This window comes from Triturus cristatus, chromosome 12 (assembly GCF_964204655.1).
Source record: "Triturus cristatus chromosome 12, aTriCri1.1, whole genome shotgun sequence".
Classification (NCBI taxonomy): domain Eukaryota; kingdom Metazoa; phylum Chordata; class Amphibia; order Caudata; family Salamandridae; genus Triturus; species Triturus cristatus.
Window position 1 is genome coordinate 579429385 of NC_140595.1, and position 22121 is coordinate 579451505.

Below are 22121 nucleotides of genomic sequence, written 5' to 3' on the forward strand. Positions count from 1 at the left end.
AAATCTAAATATGCGCTTGAGACAATCTAAGGCTGGGCGGCCAAAACGGGGCACTTTGTATTTAAGGTCACCGGATAACTTCATGTTCCCCACTCTTACATTGTTTTAGGATTCCGATTTGTTTCTGCTGAAATTAATCTAGTCTGAACTCCCAGAATTTGAGGATGTGGCCTAACGGCCAGAGTTGGGAAACAAGGATCGAGTATCGGCATTGGCTCAACATCCCGTGATTCTGGGCAAATCACTTAATCTCCCTACCAACAAGCATTAAAAATGCAATAGGTCTCGCCTTTGATTAAGTTAAAGCCATTTGCTTTGCTATAGAATACCATTAGCAAAGCAAATGGCTTTAACTTAATCAAAGGTGAGACCTATTGCATTTTCAATGCTTTTTCTCTCTTTTTGGCGCGTACTCATTGCCCATGCCACAAAAGATTTTGATTTTTTTTTCTTCTGGCAGATTGTGTGCTATATGTTAGTCTATAAGTTATGTACCTGGTGTTGAACGTGGTGCAGGTTGGGAAAGTTGTGAAGTTCTCAGAAAGTGATATGTTGCTGTCATACTCTTTCATTATTTTGAGTCCGGCTCTGGCACTTGGTACCCTTCTCACTAGTGTCAGATGAGTGTTGGAAGGAGGGTGTTGTCACCATTTAAGTGAGAGAGGAACAAGGCCTGGTGGTTGATCTGAAGTCTGCTTCTGGAAAGTGTGGCTTCACTTTGTGGAGTAGGAAACTTAGTGCGATGCCTTCTGTTTTTTTCTTGGAAGCCCTGTATTATGAAGGAAAATGCTGTTGTCACTGGTAAACCTGCAGGAATTTTCCATAAGTGGTAGTTAGAAACTTCTCAGTTTCATTAGGGCAAACTAGTCACGAGAGAGGTTATTTGGTTCTGTTTGTAATGATGATGAGAATTCTTTTTGGGTGAAAATCTTTTTTTTAAATCTGATTTCTGGCTTTGTCAATCTTTTGATACATTTTTTATTGTGTTGCATTTGTTAGTGTAATAGTAGTTAATGTATTGTGGGTTAAGGGGCTTGTTGATGCAATGTTTGACAGCTTTGAATAATGCTCTAATGTTGATGCCTCATTGATAGTGGATGTGCTGAAGACATCTTTTGCTCTGGAAATCAGGGTTTGCAGCATGGAAGTTCGTTTTTATTTTTACATGTAAATGACCTCTTTGAGTAAGGAAGGTTGTTTGCCACAGAACATCTAGTCTATAGATCCGTCATATACTTTCTCTGGGTTCTTTTGATTACCATGGCACACATGCTATTTGGCTTCAGAAAATGAGACTTTAGTCCTCAATAAACACGTGGCACTGTGAAACCATCCAGTTACTAGACCAATTTAAAGGATGCTTTCCTTATACTGCTAGCTGCAGCCTTGCTTGCCTCTGTCAGCATCCTCATTCCCTGCCTTCCCTACAGCTGCTCAACCTGTAACTCACGTACCTTTCACACTTCCTACCACTCACAGATTCTGCTCTTCAGATACAGTGGCCCAGCAGTCCCTTTAATGGGGGTTTTTATGATGTGCTAATGAGCTCTCATACGCTTTAGCTCGCTATTCAAAGGCAGAGGACCTTATTGAGCGCACAAATCACCAAAAAGGTCTCATGGCGCTTGCGGAACTCCAGTAGACTGGCGGTCAGATCTAGACAGCGTTATTTCTGATCAAATAGCCACGTTTTTAATTCCTTTTGAAAACGCTTGTGATCGGCGATGGAGAGGAGATGAGACAGAATCTTATTCCAGAGGTGGGGGGCAAGAAAGGAGAAGGATCATCCCCCACTTCGTACAGTGCAAACTCTTAGTGGGGTAAGAAGAGATTTTGAACTGGATCGTAACATTCTTCCTGGCTGGTACCTGTTGAGCTTTTTCGCTAAATAACAGGGCCCTGTTCCATATATGATCTTATGGGTGAGGCATAGGATTTTAAAATGGCCTCTCTTTCTTACTGGAAGCCAATGGAGGGACCTCAGAATGGGGGCTGAGGGGGATCTTGGTGGAAGATTTAGGATAAGTCTGGCAGCAGTGTTCTGCAGGATCTGCAGTTTGGAAAAAAGATCTTCATTTAGGGAAGCTAATAAGGCGTTCCCATAGTCCAAACGGCTTACAATTAGACCCTGCACCAGGGGTTTCCTGGATTCAATCAGTAACCATTTGAAGATTTTACATAGTTTCCGCAGGATCCCATAGCAAGTGCCCAACACAAGATTGACATGATTTTTCATGGACAGTTTGTTATCAATAGTTATTCCAAGATTACACACTGCTTGTTTAGGGGATGGGCATAGGCCCAGTGCCTGGGGCCACCAATTGTTAGACCTATACTCTTCAGCCCTGCCAAACAATATGATCTCTGTCTTGCTACCGTTGAGCTGTAGTTTGCTATTGCCCATCCAGTTGTTAATATGGAGCATACAGTTTTTAAACCGGATCATTGTGTCTGTAGGGTCGGGACCAAACGTAATCAACAGCTGAGTGTCATCGGCGTATGACATGGCCTCAAAACCATAGGACCTGATTACCCTGGCCAAAGGTGTTACATAGAGGTTTAAAAGCATAGGGCTCAGGATAGATCCCTGGGGAACTCCTATGCTTACTGGCCTACTACATGAGGCCAAGGAATCTATATGTACGGTGGTTGAAAGGTTCCTTAGGTAATTTCTGAACCCGTCTAGGGCTTTCCCCCTGACTCCCACCTCCCAGAGCCGCTGTTCTAATATGCAGTGGGAGATGGTGTCGAAGGCGGCTGACAGGTCCAGAAGAACCAGCATAGCTGATTCTCATTTATCCAGGGCCAGCCTGATATTATCAACCATCTTTACTATGTTATGTTATGTTATTTATTTTTTTGTATAGCGCAACGGTTACTCAAAAAGAGAATCCCGGCGCTTTAGGTAAGGTGAACAGGTTTCAAAATAACACAACACAGAGAAAACAGTTCAGAAGTCCACAAAAGAAACGGGGCTACAGGCAAACCTATTGAGAAAACAGCCAGGTTTTGAGGCCTTTCCTAAAATCAAGAAGAGTAGTCGCCCCTCGCAAAGGGAGCGGTAAGGAATTCCACATCTGTGGGGCCAGCAGACTGAAAGAGCGGCCCCCTAGGCGAGCCCTCTTCACACGCGGAACAGCCGCAAGAAGTAAAGATTCCGACCTCAACGCGCGAGTAGGATGGTAAAAAGTGAGTCTCTTTTGAAGATGTTTAGCTCCCACCGCATGGAGAGCTTTATAGGCCAAGGTCAGAACCTTAAAGGCAATCCGTTTACGGATAGGTAGCCAGTGTAGCGTCACCAACAATCCAGAGGCGCTGGTGCGTCTACTTAGGCCAAAGATGGCCCTGGCCGCCGCGTTCTGTGCCACTTGAAGCCTCTGCAGCAAATACTCAGGCAGGCCCAGGTACAGGCTGTTGGCATAATCCAATCTGGAGCCTATCAAGGCCTGCACCGTCAGCCTCTTGTGCTCCTCAGACAAGAGAGGCAGAAACTTCCGCAACATTTTTAGCAGGCCGAAACAGGTACCGGTTACCCCCAGAATCTGGGCTTTCATCGTCAGCCCCTTGTCCATCTTAACCCCCAGGTTTTTAGCCATGGGAGAAGAGCCGGACGGAGGGAACATGTCGATGGGCCACCAGGCCTGCCAGCTAGGCTTCGAATCGCACCCGAAGAAGAGTACCTCCGATTTATCGGAATTGCACTTGAGGCTGTGCAGTTGGAACCATGCGAACACAGCCCCAAGGCAATTCTGGATACTCTCCCCGTCAAAGTCAGCACCCCTCTCACATGAGAAGAGGAGCTGAGTGTCGTCGGCATACGACACGATCCGGGCACCAAAAGACTCCGCCACCGCCGCCAAAGGGGTCATATAGATATTAAAGAGGGTCGGGCTCAATATAGAGCCCTGAGGGACCCCGACTCCCAAAGGCGGCATTACAGCGGTGTCCGATGATGTCCAGATCGTTTGCCGGCGGCCGGCCAAGAAGGAGGAAAACCATTTGAGCACCGTCCCCCGCAGGCCAATCTCAAAGAGTCTTGCGAGCAGGCCCTCATGGGGGACGGTGTCAAAGGCCGCCGACAGGTCCAACAACACCAGCATGACTTTGCCCCCGGAATCCAGCACCCCTTTAATGGTTTCCGAGACCTCAAGGAGCGCGGTCTCGGTGCTGCGGTTTGAGCGGAAGCCTGACTGGGAGTCGTGCAAGATCTCATGAGACTCCAAAAAATTGGAGAGCACCGACTGAACGTGCTTTTCCAAGATTTTTACAAAAGCCGGCAGCAGCGAAATAGGCCTGTAATTGGCTGGGGCTTTCGGGTCAAGTCCCGGCTTTTTAAGCAGCGGGATGACCATTGCCTGCTTCCATGATGGCGGCACCTCTCCCGAACTCAACGACAAGTTGAGAAGAGGGTGAGCCAGCGGATTAACCACCTCCGCCAATTTACCCAGAAGCTTAGCTGGGCAGGGGTCAAGCGGAGACCCAGATTTTAAATTGCCCATGAGCGCGAGGGAGGCGGAGGCTGGCAGAGATGGAAACTCAGCCAATATGGCGCCCTGCATGACTGGGGGGGGCATGCCCACCTCAGGCACCGGCAACGTGACCGGTCCACTCGAAGGAAAGGAGTCCTGGATGAGTTTGATCTTGCCTGCAAAAAAGCACGCCAGATCTGCTGCCCAGGATTCTACAGGGCCCTCTTCCGAGGCGGTAGTCCGAGGTGAGATGAATTCTCGAACGATAGTAAAAATCTCCTTACTGGAGTTCGAAGCTGCTTCGATTCTCCCCGCAAAATAGGCTTTCTTTTCGAGGCGGATATCACGGTGGTAAGCTTTAACCACAGCCTTGTAGGCAGACCTGTCCTTGCTGTCATAATGTGCCCGCCAGGCCCTTTCGGCTACCATGCACTGCTGCCGCGTAGCCCACAGAGCCGTGGTAAACCAAGGGGCCGAGACCCGCTTAGATGTCGGGCGGGGGGGCAAAACAGGGGCCAGGTCGTTCAGCCTCTCCGTCAGCCACTTTTGCAGGGCCTCCAAGTCGCTTTCTAACTCGCCAGACAGAGGGCAAGGGTGAGTCGCAGCAGCCTGGGCCAGCATCTCAGGGGTCACCCTGCTAAATGCTCTACAGGCTCGTCCCCTCTGCTGTGAGGCAAGGTTCGACGCCCTAAGCTTGCCACTGATTACAAATTTGGCAAGCCAATGATCCGACCACAGGACCGGGAGAATCTCTTTCACTACTGCCGTTTCGGTACTATGTGCCGACCGAAACCCTGATTGCGATGGATCAAGAAGTCCGTGATTTTCCAAATAGGCGGTAAGTTGTTTATTTACCAGGGATTCAAGCACCTTCCCGAAATAAGGCAGCAGCGAGATGGGACGGTAGTCTGGCACTCTGGGATTGCAAGAAAAAGTTCAGGCAAAAACTGTGTAGAGTTTTACTCAAATGTAGACTAGTATATGAATGTCAATGACACTTTGATACCATGATTGCATTAGTTCAGACATGGAGCTGCACATATTGAAACTAAACTTCAGACTCATGATCCCCTATAGGTACCCCCTCTCGTACTAGGATGTACTGATGCAGGTTTATGCAGATACTTTTTCAATGGCTTGCAAAATGGGCTCACACTAGATCAGTGGGCATTCTGCCCACCTCTGCATTAGTTAAGTAATTTATTGGTAGAAGTTGTTGATTCACGTGTTTGCCAATGTGCTGTTTAGCGTTTCTCATATTATTTAGAAATCATGTACCAGCATGAGAAGGAAGGGAACCACACAACATCTTACCTATTGATGTTATCCGTTATTAAGTCCATAAAGCATATACACTTATGTATACCCATGTCACAACAGTACAGACATAATTATTGGAACCCACAGGCAACTTGGTGCTCTAATGTACAATACATCAATCTTCCGTAAATTCCAATGCAGTTCACAGTACCCTGTCCTTTTTAGTACAGTGTTAATAATTTGCTGTAGTTTTTCACAACAGATGGTTTTGCTCTTACAGGGTATAACTACAGAAGCATCAAAAAACGTAAAGTACTTTGCTCTCTGTCAAGGACCCTGTTCAGCGGGCCATGGTGCAAGCAGGGGTTGGTGGGCCCATTTACTCCTGCTTTCCCAGGGCCCACCCTACTATGGATCCCTTTCAATTGGGTCAAGAACCTCCTTCGGCACCTGATTCTTGATTGGTAACGTAGCACGAGCTCAAGGCTCACTCGAAAGGAAGTGTAGATACAGATTTGTGACCACGGCACATAACTCAACATGCACTTAGTGCCCGCAATAAATCAATGTCCAGTCGAATACTTATTTTGTATAAATAAGTATTTAAATTCCAATTCTACACATGCATAGTTACGACTTTCAATAACACAAGCCCCTTTGAGGTAGGCACCCTAGTAGTTGTCAGGCCACTCACCGAGGTACTAAGTTCACATTTAATTGGTGTGCTGTTATGTCCCACTCACGTGCGGGAACATCCAGGCAATGTAAACTACTGAGCAAGTTAGCGGGGCTTCCCCCTCTTGGAATCAATCAATACAATGGAGTCACTTAGAGTCAAGTAGGGTTGCAATAACCAAAGGCAGTATGTTCCCCGGGGCCTGGAAGGCCCAGTTCTCTGCTGACCCGTTCCGGCGGTGAGAACCCTGGCTGTGGTACAGTGCAGTCCTGGTCCAGATCGGCAAAGTCTGGCTGCACACGTGTTCAGATGCCGGCTTTCTCTTTCTCTCCTGAGCCATGCTTACCAGCGTCCTGACGATCGGAGTTGCTCTGGCTCCAGCTTCATGCAGTAAGTCTTATTCTTCCTTCCTTGGGGAGGATGGCTGTCTCCTTGTTCTGGTGGGGTTCTGACCGTGTCTCCTCAGACACGAAGCCTCCCTCATCTTGGTTGTAGCTGCAATTTAGGGTCACAAGCAACAGCCCAGACCTCCGGCCAGTGTTTCGAGTCACCTCCACCCTCACCCAGGCATACGGTGTCTCTCCCACAAACCTCACTGTCTGGTCATGCTGGCCTCAGGTTGCCTCCTCTGCGGCCCCTCCTGGCACATGTGGTCACAGCAACATCCCAAACTCGGGCGATGGCCCGATCGATGCAATACAGTTTGTTGGCACACATCGAGGCATCACTGTCCTTTTTGACTGAAGGCTCCACCTGGCATATGTGGTCGCTAAAGTTTAAAGCGCAGCACACGTGCAACGGCCCGAATTGTGCAGCACAGTTCTTGGTGTATGGCAGCCCCTCCTAGCATATTGGGTCATCGAAGTTCACAAAGCAGCACACGGGCAACAGCTGATCAGTGCGGCACAGTTCCTCACACCTCGCTCAGGATTCCCACATGTCTGGCTCCTCTCTGGATCTTGCTCCCTCCAACACGCTCCTCTCCCTCACGGGCACACCTGTCTTGGCGAGCAGGCAGGCACTGGTAGTCCAGATTCCAGGGCAAATTATGTTGGTTCCAGTGGGTGATGACTCCTCACCTAGTAGAGAGACTAGGCCTCTTGTCCTGATCAAAAGCAGAAGTCTTGCAGAGTTTCCCTTCCACATGCAGCTCGGCTAGCTGCTCGCCAGAAGACAAAGTATGGGGTCCCAGACTCCCCTACTTATAGTTCTTTTCCAGATACCAACTGTGATTTAGGGTCTGACCCTTTGAAGTTTAATGTTGGGACTCTGCTTCTTTGACATAGACATCACTTCCTTTCATCCTTCCCTCTGAAAGATGTCTGTCACAGCAGGTATGACTCCAAGGCTGATGAACCCAGAAAAGGATTCATGGGAGTGACCAGAGTTCGCACCTGGATATCAGCCACAGTGACCTGTGCATCAAAGGTTAATCCCGGGACCTCAGCCCTACCTTTTATGATTCCCGCCTCATCTCCCTCTTCCCGAGATGTGTCCAGGGCCCTCTCCTTGTGATCTGTCACTCAATCAAAGAGCCATTTGACATGCATAGGGAGAGCCTAGCTCCCCCTCATCCAGTGTTTTTCACCCAGCTTACAGAAATTCAGCAATATACAATTCTGTCTGGGGGGGATTCCTCTATTCGTCATGTTTTCACCAGGCAAGCCTGGGCTTCCCAAAATGGAACCCAAGGCCCTCCTTGCAATGTACCAGTGCAGGCATTTCTGCACTCAGTATACATTCACAGCACACTCCACTGTTTAGTTTTGCTGTGCCCAACTCCTATGCTACCACCAGCATTTCCACATGCAGCACATACTCAGTTTGCGCACTCTATCCAATACTTCAGTCTTTCTGTACTGCACCATAGTGTCAATTTATACACCATCTGCCAGCGCACACACATTTACCATTTGCCCACTGTTGCGCACTACACTCTCTGTGTAGTGTATATCCTGCATGCTCACATACACTCAGCACAATTTCACTTCTCACTCACTTCTACATCCTCCTGGTGTAGGCCAAGGGTGAGTTAAAAACATAGCAGCTGAAGTTTTAAAAAAGGTGAGTGAGTCGGTAGGGCTCACTTCAACGACACAGGGTAAAAATAATCTGGCCACTACTTCTAATCATCACACGGTATGCTGTCACCACCACACTGGTGCTGTTTAACGCCTTGTGAAGGCAGTAGCCTTCCACTGATATGAGGGTAGAGCTTTGGGCACCCTTCCTGGTGCAACAAGACCACAGTCCATGAGACAGGCCTATGTCATGGCGCACACAAATGATCCGTGTTTGCCTATGAAAACAAAATCAGCAATATGGATCAAGACAATACAGTTGGGCACTCAGCAGGGGTACACGTCTTTATCATGCAGAGGACTTTTCTGTCCCAACTCCCTCCCAAAATCCAACTGATAAGAACAAAAAAGTGATCGGTGGAATACTGTACTCTAAGCTGCATTCCAGGATATTGTTTTTGCTCACTATGCCACACCAGACGGAGCAATCACATGCAAATCATCCTAGCCCTGACTCTGCCATGAAGAACAGCCCAGCTGGAACTGCCTGGTCATGTCTCCTCAATTTTGTGTTAGAAACAGGGGCGACTCCTCTGCAATGGCGGGGAGTGTCGCCCCACTGGCTTAGAGCCAGCAAGTGAAAAATAAAACAATATTTTAATATAGTTTTATTTTTCACTTACCAGCTCTGAGCCAGTGTATGCAGGGAGGGGCGGGGCCAAGGTATGGGAAGAGGGAGGAGGAGGGCGATGTGCACGGCCAAACACACATGCTCACTTAGATTTCTCAAACCAGTCGGCATTGAGCAGCCAGGTTGGAGAAACCCCACAGACTCCCAGGCTTGAGCGGAGCGTCTTTTCAGCCTACTCAAGCCAATCCCCATGCTGCTCTCATGGAAGATCAGTGCGGGGATTGCACAGGGAGTCTGTGACGCTGCCCCAGTGCCTGCTGGGACAAGGAAGTTCACCGAGGTACGATGCAACGCTGGATGCAGGTGGCAAGTTAAGATAAGTGTTTTTGTTTTCTTTTTTAAATTATTATCTCTCTCCCTCCCCCGCACCCCATCCACCTGCCCTACCACCTCTTAATTGTGTCGGCCACCACTGGTCAGAAATATCACCTAACCTAAATTTTGTGTCCTGATATTACCTACAAAACTATGCCATTGAGTGTAGAGTTTTTATTAACTTCAGGGTGCTATAATGTTTTTAAATAATATTTAAGAGAGAATAATTGTATCAGGCTATATGCTGACAACAGTATTCTGGTAACAAACTGTCTCCGCTGTCCATACCTCGTGCATTTACCGGTGGCTGTCATTCATCTTCTACCTCTGAAATTGCTTATGTTCCCATGTACCGGGCACCTGGCATGGCAGTTTGGGTAAGACTGTTCCTATTGGAGCTGAACCAGGCCCCTTTTGCATATGGGCCGTCAATGGAGTAGCAAAAACAATAGAATGACATGCGGGCCGCGTAACTCTCAGTGGCTGAGATGAATGCTAGCATTCCACCCATCATTGTCTTGCTTTTTAAAAGCCTAGGCATATCGCAGAAGTTTTGCATTAGTATTAGGACCTAACCGCAACTATAACGCAACCTATTTGCCTACTGTAGGCCCCGTATTTGAGTAAATACTTCGAATGGAAAAAAATAGACAGTAACACATCACAGACCTCTACCAAATGTATCACCTGCGAAGCTGTACAGTTCTGTTCTGTCACTTCAATGGCTACATACAGTATGAAGACACTCTATTGTTGCTGCCTGATTTGAAGATCAGATTTAAGATTACATCTATTTTCTCATTTGATTTAATTCCCAGCGACAAGTGTGGGTATCGCAAATTAAATATCCATGTTTAAAATTAAAAAAAAAAACATTTTTTCTGCTATAGGGAATGAAAATTCATTTTTTTACTCCCCAATAAATTATTTTACTCTCCAACTTTCCCAACATAAAAGATTGAATTTATCCTTAATCAAAACCCTATCAAGAGCTAATACCCAGTGCACAATTGTACATGCTTTTATCGATCTAGCATCTATGTATATATATTTTAGAGCTAAAGTGGCCCAAGGGCATTAGAGCACTTTACAGAAGATCAGATTAAGGTTTTTTTAGGCTCGGGGAGATAAAGTGATTTGCCCAGAATCACAAGACTTGAACCTGGCTCTGCAGTTGCGAAGTCGGCAGCTCTAGCCTTTGGGCCACATCTTCTCCCGATATGACTACCTGCCAAGAATAAGTTGTGACGAAGGAGCTATGTATGGAAGCCTATAAATCACCAAAGATACTCCACACTCCATCTTGCTTTCTGCAGGGCTCACTTTAAGTAGCCAGCATCCCAGACACGAACACCTATAAATAACCTGCCTCATCAAATGATACCCATTCCAATTGCACTGGGTCACAGCTTTAAACACCCAGAATCCTCAAGCAACCAATAGTGCCACAACCCTCATTTTAAAATCTCCACCTACAGCCGAACCCACGTGTGAGCATATAGTGATACATTTTCTTGTGCCTAGGTCTCGGTATGCCCGAATTGACCCAGCAAGAGTATTCACTCTTTAAAGGGCCGATGCAGCACCAAAGCAATTCTAGACAACGCCTTGTATAACATTTTGTAGGGTGTGCTTAATAGAAACATCGAACATGGATAATTCTTGAAGAGGTGAGGAGAATGTCACTTAAAAGTATCATCTTTAGAGACATAGCACATTATGCAGATTTGTAGGAGCTAGGCTCCAGAGGGTATATAGGCCCTTTTTGCACGCTTAGGTACATATATTCACTCAGATAAACTGCAAGAGTCTGAGCACCTATGCAAAATATAGAACTGTTGGGAAGCCTGCATCGTTGTCTATGTGTTGAGTGCGCTAAGCCCTTGTATAACTTCTTCAACAATGCAGATCTTAATCATTGCATAATAAATCATTGAAATGCAAAGCCTAACTTGTTGCTCACCATCTGTCCGCAGATTATACCGCAGATGATAAATGCACAGTTGACAATGTATCAGTGCAGCTGGGATGTGCAGTTATTTTTTTTTATAAATGTGATTGCATTTCATTACAGAACACAGATGTGTAGAATCTGCAAAAATTAGAGCGAAGTATCCAGACCGAGTTCCGGTGAGTTGAAACAGTCACTTCCAATTTTGTTTTCAATTTAAACTATTGAAATCGCGAAATTGCACATTGCAACATTAAGTTTGAGATAGCTATAAATGTGCATGAGTGTATGTTTGTGAATGTAAAATGATGGTCCTCTGCAGTTGTCAGTAACAGGACATGAAAGCATTTTTGCACTGCCTCCCTCTTAGGCGCTCTCTTTCAAAAATGTGAATGGCCTCAACACGCTAACAACAATCATTGTCATTTCAACAGGTCTGGAATTGGCTGTCAGTTTTTTGGGGGTTTATCAATGCTTGTTTTGTGATGGTTTGTGTAAAGCTCTATTGTTGGAGGAGCTGCCAAGTATAAAAGAAACAATTTTTGGCTAAAAGCAAAACAATGTTTTGATCTCAGAAAACTCAGTTGGATAGTAGTGACTGGCCCTGAAGGGAACTACTTTTATGATTATGTGCTCCTTGTGAAAAAAACCCAGAGGGCTGTCCCCCACAGACTGGCCCAAGGTGTGGTGGGTGGAAGAAAATGGTGTATGACACTACAACAGATCAGTGGATGAAGAGGGATGTTATATATCCATATATCCCCCCTCCAAATAGAACTGCAGGCACTCACTGGGTCAGGTATAAAGAATCTATTTGTCGTGCAAGCAAACGTGTTTCAGGCAAGTTTCCTTTCTCAGTGCTTGCTTCTTTAAAAACACACAATTCAAATCATGTCATTTAAATCTGGCATGCTGTGCTCCTATTGGGCAATTTGGGAACAAGAATGGGTGTGGCTCGAATCAGCAAGGCTGAGCCCAAACACATGTGAAACAAAAGAGAATGCCAATGCTGATAACCAATTCAAAGAGTGAGTAGATCGCGGAAGAAAATTTCAAACAACCACGTCTGTACTAATTAATAGTATTTATTTCAATGACCTCTTTTTTTTATATATTATTCAAATAAATCTTGTATAAAAAATTTTTTTGAATACAAAGCTGAAGCACAGCAACAATTTTTGACAAAGAAACATATAAAAAGGATACAATTGACACAAATGACTGTGCTGCCGATTTGGCAGATATACTAACTTACAAACACATTCATACACCACTCCTCATACATCAAAAAACACTCATTCAAACAAAACTGCCTTTGGTTACCTACTGACCACAATTTTGAATGAACCAAAGGACTATCCAAACCTAGTAAACTCTTGATCGAAACAATTTAAATGTGCATATAACCTATTATTAAAGTCATCGTTTTACAATTAAGCAAAATAATTCTTGGGCTGAACCAAAAAGATCTAATTACACCAGTGTTTGGTATCACAACAGAAAAGGGTCGACGCGTTTCGAACAGCTATTTGTTTAAACGGAGGGGTTCTCCTCAGGACCAAGACACTAAAAAATAAAAGGAGAAAGGAAAAATGTAACTACAAATAATGAATATACAATGACCCAAGAGTGCAAAAACGCTCATCTCCGTCTTGATATCACAAATCTTACCAAAGTGGCAGCGCGTTTATGGATGCCCTTTCTTTATTCATAAGTAGACGAAACTATAAAAATAGGAAAGGAACTGAATCACAATCATGAACGGAAAATAAAAAGTAAAAGAATCAGTCAAGGCATTATGTAGTGTTAGTCCACTTACTGCAGTGATGAAAATCCCAATTTGGGGAAATTAAGTAACTGTCTCTGTTGGTTCGTTTTCATGCCACGTAATTTAGTGGGAGCGGATCGCTCCGCGCTGTAAGACAAACGGAGGATTCTTTAAGAGGATGGGAAGGAGACGGCAATAATTATGAATAAATAGTCTAAAGGGGGAGCAGGAGCATACCTTACGGGTGCTTCAACCGGCGATATCTCGGCTGGCTGGGAATTTTCTGAGCCGGAACCAGCGAATCTAAAAACCAATGAGCCGTGAATGAATAAGGATATCGAAGAGTTTAAACCACCCCAAGGAGTGCAAACGGGTCGATGTCCCGTGCAGGCTGCATTTACCTAATTTGTGGCGGAAAGCGCGTTGCATCCAACAAAACAAGAATCCATTGCTTCTGAGCTTGCACTTCCGTGTAGATTCTAAATGGAATTCTGGGAGAAACCTGGAATTCTGGGGATTGTGGTTTAATGAACCAAATGCAAATGCAACGATCTAGATCCAATGAATCAGCTGGATCGAGGGAAAGATGTGTTACTATAATATACAACGCATATTAATAAGAGGCACAGAGGAAGGGTTGCACCATCCAAGTAAATTACTTGATCTTCACCCACAATATTAGCATGTCAAATGTCTCATTCAGCTAAATGGCAGTATTAGCGTTTTGTAGATGATAACAAACGTATATACCAAATTACACAACCTTGACGTATGTTGAAAACGTAATACTTGCTGATGTTATCTGCATGCCAGCCGAAATCATGCAGTCCTTCCCTACAAATAACTCCCAATGTGGGCTGTCATGTCAAGATCCTTATGTTACTCCTTCGCCAGATGCATTTACATGGAATCCATCAGCTCATAGTTGCAGAATTGTGGTTCCATAACCGCATATCCTTGGATTTTGTAATCCCCGGCTGTTGAGCCAGGAAAGTACTGCGGTGGTTGTGGCAGCATTCATTTAAATACGCTCCACAAGTTCCACTAAGCGGCTGAACCTGCCTATCTATCAACACAGTTGGCGATTCGTGCCTCAGGCTGATGTACTGACCATCTTTTAGCCCACACTGACATTAGGAGTCTTCCAGATCTCTGGCTGGACAGCAGACATCCCTTTTATAGGTCTCGCCTGAGACAGCACATGTCGTTTGCCAGACTTTTTGTTTACTTGGAGGGGGCTATAGCTCGTCTATTGCTCACCATTAGTTGGCTTCATCGTCAGTCTCATTTGCTTATTTCTCTTTGGTCAGTGTGGGCCAGCTTCTCTTCTTGTTTGGTCCTCCATTGGAGCATGACCCAAGTCTTGCTTCCTTATCCAATTTCCTTCCACTGCTTGCTCTTCCAGAGCTACTTTTGTTGTTGTGTGGAAGCACTCCATAATAATGCTTGTGTTTGCATTATCCACCTTGTTGCTTGCCCTTTTCCCTCCTCCTCCTGTTTCTGTTGTGTTGCTTGCCACCTCCTCCCATCCTCCCTCTGTCTGTTGTGTTGCTTCCCCCCTCGCGGTCTGTCATGTTGTTTGACCCCTCTTGCTGTCCATGGGTTGCTTGCCCCTTCCCGCCCTCTTCCTGCTGTTTGTGCTGGCCCACGCCCACCCCCACTGCTCATAATAAAAAAAGCGCGGTATGAAGCAGCCAGCACTTGCCGCATCATAGTGCTTTTGGCTGCAAGTTCAAATGCGAGCTCTGACAGACATTGTGTAAATATAAATCTGCCATCGCTGCTGGCGAGGAAGTGGCGCTGGCATGGAGGAAAGAACAGCAATGCCTCGCACACCCTACCCACTTTTCTCTAAGTTAATGAAACAAGCATTGGCAAAGCCAATAAGTCTCGCCCACAATGCATGACTGAAAGTCAACAAAAACAAGCATTGGCATAGCCAATAGGTCTCGCGTTTTGGACCTTATAAGTGTTTAGCTATGCAACAGTTGCATAACTAAATACTTATAAGGCCCCAAAAGCGAGACCTATTGGCTATGCAAAGTGGCCATACTGCAGCGAAAGTGATCGTGATCACGATCAAACATCAAAGCGGCCGCCAAAGTTAAAGTAATCGCGGTAAAGCGCGGCGCGCGCGCCCTCGCACATGCACTGTAGCTCTAGGCTGGCCTGTTAGCACTTTTTGGAGCCCTCTCAATAAGTCTCGCAAGACCAGCGCATGCGCTGGGTCAGGCGAGACCTAAAAAGCTTGATGAGTCGGTCAGTGTTGGCTGCATTTCTTTTTTTTAACTTTTAGCCATGCTGCACATCTGCCTGATTGCTGTACAGCGTGGCTAAAAAATGTACTAAGCCAATAGCTCTCTACTGGATCTGACAATGCTATTTTATAATAAAGTTGAAATCCCCGACCTTCCCCTTGGCTATTTGTTATGGTATCTTCAGCACTGACATAACCTGCCTTCTCTCCCAGATGTTTTGTGTGCCTCCATACCACAAAACCAGGCAGTGTGTTTGGAGGAGTTGATTGAATGGACAATGGGAAGAGAGAAAACTGCATGAACAGTGGAGAAGTTAAATAGAAATTAAGCAGAAGCATATTGGCTCAGGACGCATTTGCTCTGGCTTGTTCAGAGTCTCTGCATACTTGTAAGTGTGCAACGCAAAAGTGTTGTAAGGACATCCTTACCACCCCAGCCTATAGCACAACTCCTTAGCCGCTGTAGACAAGTCACTTGGTAGGTGCCAGTGTACGGTGCAAGGGCAAGACTAAATATGTTTAATGGTGTGACCGAGAGTAGACCAGGGGTCTTTGATCCTTTGAGCTCAAGAACACATATATTCCGGTAGGTTAGAATAGTACAGTATTCCATTAGCTATAGCTTCCTTTTATGTTACTGGGAGAATCTAGACTGATGCAGAGTTAATCCAGTTTCTCTGAAACGCCTTATCAGCATAGTTTTTATGCCAATTCTGGAGCGGTTCAAACCAAGAATACCTTACAAACCAGCAGAAAGGAGATTGAAAAGTGTCTAAAGAAGACGTGTGCCCTCCCTCTCAAGCTAATGCAATGCTCTGCCCTAAAACATTAAGTACTGTCTGCTGAATAAGACTTCTAAGACATTAGGTTAGTATATTGGCTTAGTCCAATGTATTAACACCACTATAATGGAAAGACCATCTCTCAAAACCTATTCCAAAGGTGGAGTGAGAAGTAGTCTCTGAGTTCGTTCACCTTCTCAAAATTAAGCAACAAAAACAACAGGAGGGAACCCCTCAGTGCTTTTCCTATCCCTCTACATCAATCCAAAGGGAACTACCCTAGGGTATTAGGACTCTCACCCACTAGGATTCCTAGTGGCATGCTTAATAATAGAGTCCTTGTCCAGATACCTAGTGAATCTGGACGGGCTTAACCTTGTGTAACCAAGGGAGCTTTTTAATTGTTTTTGGGGAGCCTAAAATTAAAATTGGCTATGATGCGCCCAAAGATTGTTTTATTAAAAAGAACACTTTGACATGGTTAAAAACAGGTGGGGACACTCTATGGGAATAATATTACCCCTAGTATCCCAAGGTCAACATGTATCAGCTATGGGGGGGGGGGGCTAGAGAGCCCACAGCAAGATGGCCGCACATTAGTACAGCTCTGTCGGCTGGAGACATATATCCGTCTTATATATGAGTAACGGACTACTATCCGCCCACTCCACTTAGGGGTATGCTATGAGGAGACTTTCCGGACTGTGACCGTGGTGAAAATTGGGTCAAGCACGACTGCCCGCCTTATAGAAACTACTGAATGCCAGCGACAGGCCCGCAAGAAAATGGCAAGGCATTCCGGCCTTTGAGGAGACGAGCTGCACCACCGGAACGAGTAGGGAACCCCTGTCTTGTAGGACCCTACTGGCTAAAGTTGCCCAACAACTACTGCCCCCCAGCACAAATCACAAAGTGCACTGGAGGAGAGCTCAACCATCGGGCACTGCGTCGAGCGTGGCAGGTGGTGTTGGTGGCCTGCAGTGTGTTCTAGAGTGGGCTGCAGCCCCGCCTGAGCCCGCTGCGAACTACCTGGCGGCCTTCACCTGCCTGGCAGTGCCCGAGAAAGCTGGTGGACGGACAACTGTGTGGGCTGGGCTCTGCGGCGAGGGCTGGGTGGAGTCCCTGATTACTGGGAGTCAGATTGGGAGCAAGCCTCCATTCTGCGACTGAAGCGACGTGCGCGGCCCTACTGACATCCCGCACTGCACAAGAGCCGAAGCCAGACTAGGCCTGGGCGGAAGGCAACCTTCACACTACGCACGCTGTCTTGCATGGAGGGGCCGCATCGGAACATCGGTGAGCCCCCTGTCAGTCATAAATGAAATTCTATACCCCAGATCCCTGTGGCACTCGGCAACCAACAGACTACTACGTGTCCATGAGAGAGGCTTGAAGGTTATAATAAAGGTATTGGGGCTGCAAGAAATTAACAGCCCACCAGCCCCAATCGAAAAGTGAGGCACTTCTTGACAAGAGCAACCTGTCCCCCAAGTGTGGTTGCTACATGTAAACAACTGATAACGGGATGGCTGTCTTGTGTTAAGGGAAGGGGGATGCAGTGAGATGCGATAAGGGGGCATGCTCGAAGAGACTGATGGCCTGAAGCCTGGGCACCCAGGATTGAACAGCATCACACAGCACTCTGAGACAGCATGCTGCCCCACATTACAACTGCTCTGCAACTGTTGATCAAGGCCTTAGACTGCCTGGGTCCACGCTATAGGTGGATATCTTGGTCTAACACTAAAGCCCTAATAGTCCAGCAATACAGACTGGAACGTCGAGTGCACACATAGATCTGCGCCTTTTTTTTACCCCCGCCAGCATTGGCGTGGCGCTTCGTGCATCAACAAATACGGGTAAAACAGATAAGCAACAGTCCTGACTCACATTTGAATTCAAACATGCTCCTAGATTGTAACATAGCAATCGGACTCTGAGCTGGAGCCTACAATCTACAGACGACAAACAGGATACTTTGACGCTGAGGATGGATCACATGACCACAAAGCTGGACAAACAGGCAACATGTATCCCCGGAGCAGAACAGCTGATTCAAGCTAGCCTATAGCGATGAGGGCTGTTAGCCCGAAGCCGGTCCCAGGATGCTTGTTTCCAGTCCAGGAAAGACATGGCTTGGCAGTTCGGGCTGGACTGTTCCCATGAGGCACAGGGTCAAGACTGATTTGCATATAGCTGTGTCTGAAGCTGGGTGGCGAAATGAGCTAAAGAACGATGATGGATTCAACCCAGATCTGTGACTGAGGGTGAGTGTCTGAAAAGTTTCAGCGCTCCGTCCATCATCTCCTTGTGTTTGCTTTGTTTCATTAACGATCAGCCACGAGGGGAAAGTCGCTGTGTCTATCAACCGCAGCGGACTACATAGCCTTAAAGGGTAAAAGCTGAGCTTATTTAGAGAAAGGACTAACATAGGGACATGGGAGTAATCAGCAATGAGAACGTAAGGCTAAAACGAGAGAAGTATGGATGACGCTTTATTTGACAGAAAGGTTAGGTTAGATGATCATTACTGTTACCTTCCATCAAAATTGCTGTGGTTTGCAGTTTATTTGGGGCTAGGGGTATATTACACAGAGGTGAAGGGGTTTTGAAGGTTAATCTTGAAAGGTATAGTTTGCCTTTCTAATGCCAAGAGTGAACTATAGGGCAGCTAATGACGTAGATCAGATTTAATGACCATAATTATATTGTGCTTCATATTTCCGTAAAAGTGCACTGTGAGCAGAAAGTAGACATCTCATGTTATTCAAGCACCTACTTTCCATTTGACAGCAAAACAAGTCTTTTAATATTTATTATATTCTTACACATAAGGTCTCATGTTGAGGTGAAACCTCTTACGTTTGACTAAGCGGTAATTAACACATAGTTGTAATCCCCAACCTAACTGCATTCACTGAAAAGCAGTAAAGACTTCCTTAACTCAGAAACCGAAGATAACCTAGGCACCGCACTGGACCCAGATGTCCGAGCACAATCCTTGTTGCATTTCTTAGTAGTCTCTATCCCAGGCCTGGCCACCGATAGGTTCATGAGATACTGGTAGCTCTCCAGCTACTTATAAGTAGCTTTCCAGTGTACAGCTCACCTACCAAATCAGAAACCTTTGCGTTGTTTAACTAATATATGTATCCCAAAATTGAAAAGCTTGTATTTTAGACACTAATGTGTTTATTTTCAGAGCTCATCAGCTGATGTTTGGAGATAAATATTTGAATTTCTGATGTATTTTTAAGCCTGAGTGATAAATCGTGTCGTTGGAGTGCCTTTTCTTTTCTAATGTTACCAGGGGCATGGCAGATTGTGGTACCATGTATTAGCCATGTAGAGGCATTCCTGCTAGCAACTATGGCTGTGGTGATCACTGCTAGTAGTCTTGCATAGGGTGGCCACTGATGTAATCTTGTGTGCTGTGCTCACTATCACTACACTAATAATAATAGTAGCTTCGGGTGATTTTCATTGGACATAAGTAGCTCTAATTACAGAAAAGATTGCAGACCCTTCCTCTAACCTATTTAGTGACAGTGGGAACAAACAACCACATATTTCGTTGGAATGATCACCATGTTGGCCTAACTTGACTGCTTTGATTTTTTTCTATCATCTTTCTTCTTGAAGTGCATTTATGGACCACGACTTGCCTTTTATTTACTGGTTTGTACACTGTGAAGCTGAAGGCCCCTGCCACAGGATCTTTATTCTCCACAGATAAATCCATAATGTTAATTCAGAGATGAAGCACCTGACAGAATTTGTCTAAGCTCTCCTGGCTTTTCTGATGTGATCTCAGTGTTCTGACCGTGCTTCCAGCCTGCTGTCTAATTAACTTATCACAGAGAGGGTTACTCCTGAGGGAATAAAGGGATTGCTACAAAATGTTAACCGATTGCGAGAATCATTCTTTTGTAACACAGGTCTACTCATGCAAACACTTTTTAAAAGCTCAGTCAGTTATGTATAACCATGAATCACAGATGTGGGCAGATTCATAACCAAAAGCAACACACACTCGTGCTCTTCATTTGTAATATATGCACATTTTCAACTCAGTAACTGTCAAGATGCTTCCAGAAATTACACTTTGCCCCTTACATAATATTTCATGTAAACTCCTTCAAATCAAACTTGAATTTGCAAGTGAACTTTGTAAACGTTTATATCACATGAAGTTTAAACAGCTATATGATACAGAAGTAAAAATAGAAGTGATGCCCCGGGAACCATGGGATACTCAAAACAAATTATGTTTGAGACTCCCTATCGGGCCTTTTCGCAATATCCAGTGTCCGCAGTTACTGGACACTTCTCTGGTGAGTAATTGTCATTTACCACTGGTGCCCCAGAGACTTGCTTGTTGGGTACCAATTATACCAATTGGGGTACTCAGATAGAAAATGCATATTCCTGGTAAATTAAGGCTTTGGAGGTTAGATTCTGTGTGATAACACATTAAATAAAAGTAATACCACAAGAAACGTCATTCACTGTCTAGTGCAAGATATATGTTCAAAATAGTGTTTAGTGTAATTTTATAGAAAACATCAAAGTGTAGAATAATAAAAATGGTGGTAAAAACAAAAGCAGAGATAGTTGTAAGCCGATAATTCAAGTAACTTGGTAACAAGTGGGTTTTGGGATAGTTATTTCATGGTGGAGGATTCATTCATTCTTGGCTGTCCTCTGGTAAGAATAAATCACGCCTACAATTTAATGGGTAGGAATAAGATTTCATTCTGTTGATGTGGGAACATTGAGTATTTCTGACAAACAAGGCATCTGCAAAAATCCGTCTTTAAACTGAATACAAATGTGATGAAAAAAATGTGCTGGAAAATAAAATAGGTCCATTGAAACTATCGACTGTTACAACACTGATATGGATGGAATGGAGTTCCAAAACCTGGGCGAACTCCCAAAGAAGGCATGCTGTAGTGTTTTTGTCTTCCGAAAGGGTGGAGTTTCAAGAATTAGACACTTTGAAGTTGCTTTTGACCACTGTGATTGGCCAGTTTCAGAGAAAGATAGTTGGGAACTATAAAGTCTTAGAGGTAATACAGAGAAATTTCAGGAATCACTTTTTTCAATAGGAAGCCATATCAAGGTAATCCGCAAAGAGATAATGTGATCACATTGTCTCAATCCTGTGGCTTGCCTTGCAACTTGAATGCATTGGCGGGTTAGAGAGTGACTAGCCGTAACTTCGGAATTCCTTTGAGTGGGACATTTCTCAAATCGAACCTCAGAATCATGAAAGATTCAGGCACTAGTTTGAAGTCCTTTTCTGTGATGAAGGTTTTAAATTCTTTTAAAAGTACACACTGGTACAGCGCATCTTTGGCCATCTAGTTTTTGTATGCTTGTAGGTAAAAATTCTTGTCCAAGATGATCCCATAATGAAGGGTTCATTCTCACACCATAAGTGCATTAAGACAAGTCTTATAGAGTAAGTGCACTAAGCCAAGATGAAACATGCTTTGATCCGTTTCATGGGGAAATAAAGACAACCTTTGTGTTGGATGTGCTTAGCTTGAGATGGTTGCGTGTCATCCAAGATTGAATATTGCTGGGAACTTGGTTGGAAAATTCTGTCATGGGGGAGGGGGGCACGACTTTCATCCAAAGATGCATATTATCCTTCTAAATGTCTTCGAAGATGTTGGAGTTTTTGAAAATGAAAGCATGAAGAAGTTCTGTGCTTAATTTGAGTCGGGCAGGAAAACTGTGACAAAGAGAGAAAAAAGGAATGAAATAGCGAGATAAAAGGGGCAAGGAGGGTATGCTGGTGGATGTAAGAGGCATTAGGTGGAATAAAGACAAGGTCTCCCTGATAATCTGCTACCCTGACCGTCAGCAGCACAGACGGCAGGCTTCTGAGGAAGACCATCGGCCCCAGCACTTATTCTTTTA

The 22121-nt window shown here is 45.1% G+C and overlaps 1 protein-coding gene across 1 annotated transcript in view; it reads left to right on the top strand.

Annotated features, from left to right (window-relative positions):
- The window catches only part of GABARAPL2 (GABA type A receptor associated protein like 2), a 52620-nt gene that overhangs the window by 8363 nt on the left and 22136 nt on the right, over positions 1-22121 (top strand). The window contains exon 2 of the mRNA XM_085639723.1: positions 11507-11562. Coding sequence (XP_085495849.1) covers positions 11507-11562 — 56 coding nt within the window. The remainder of the gene's footprint in view (positions 1-11506; positions 11563-22121) is intronic.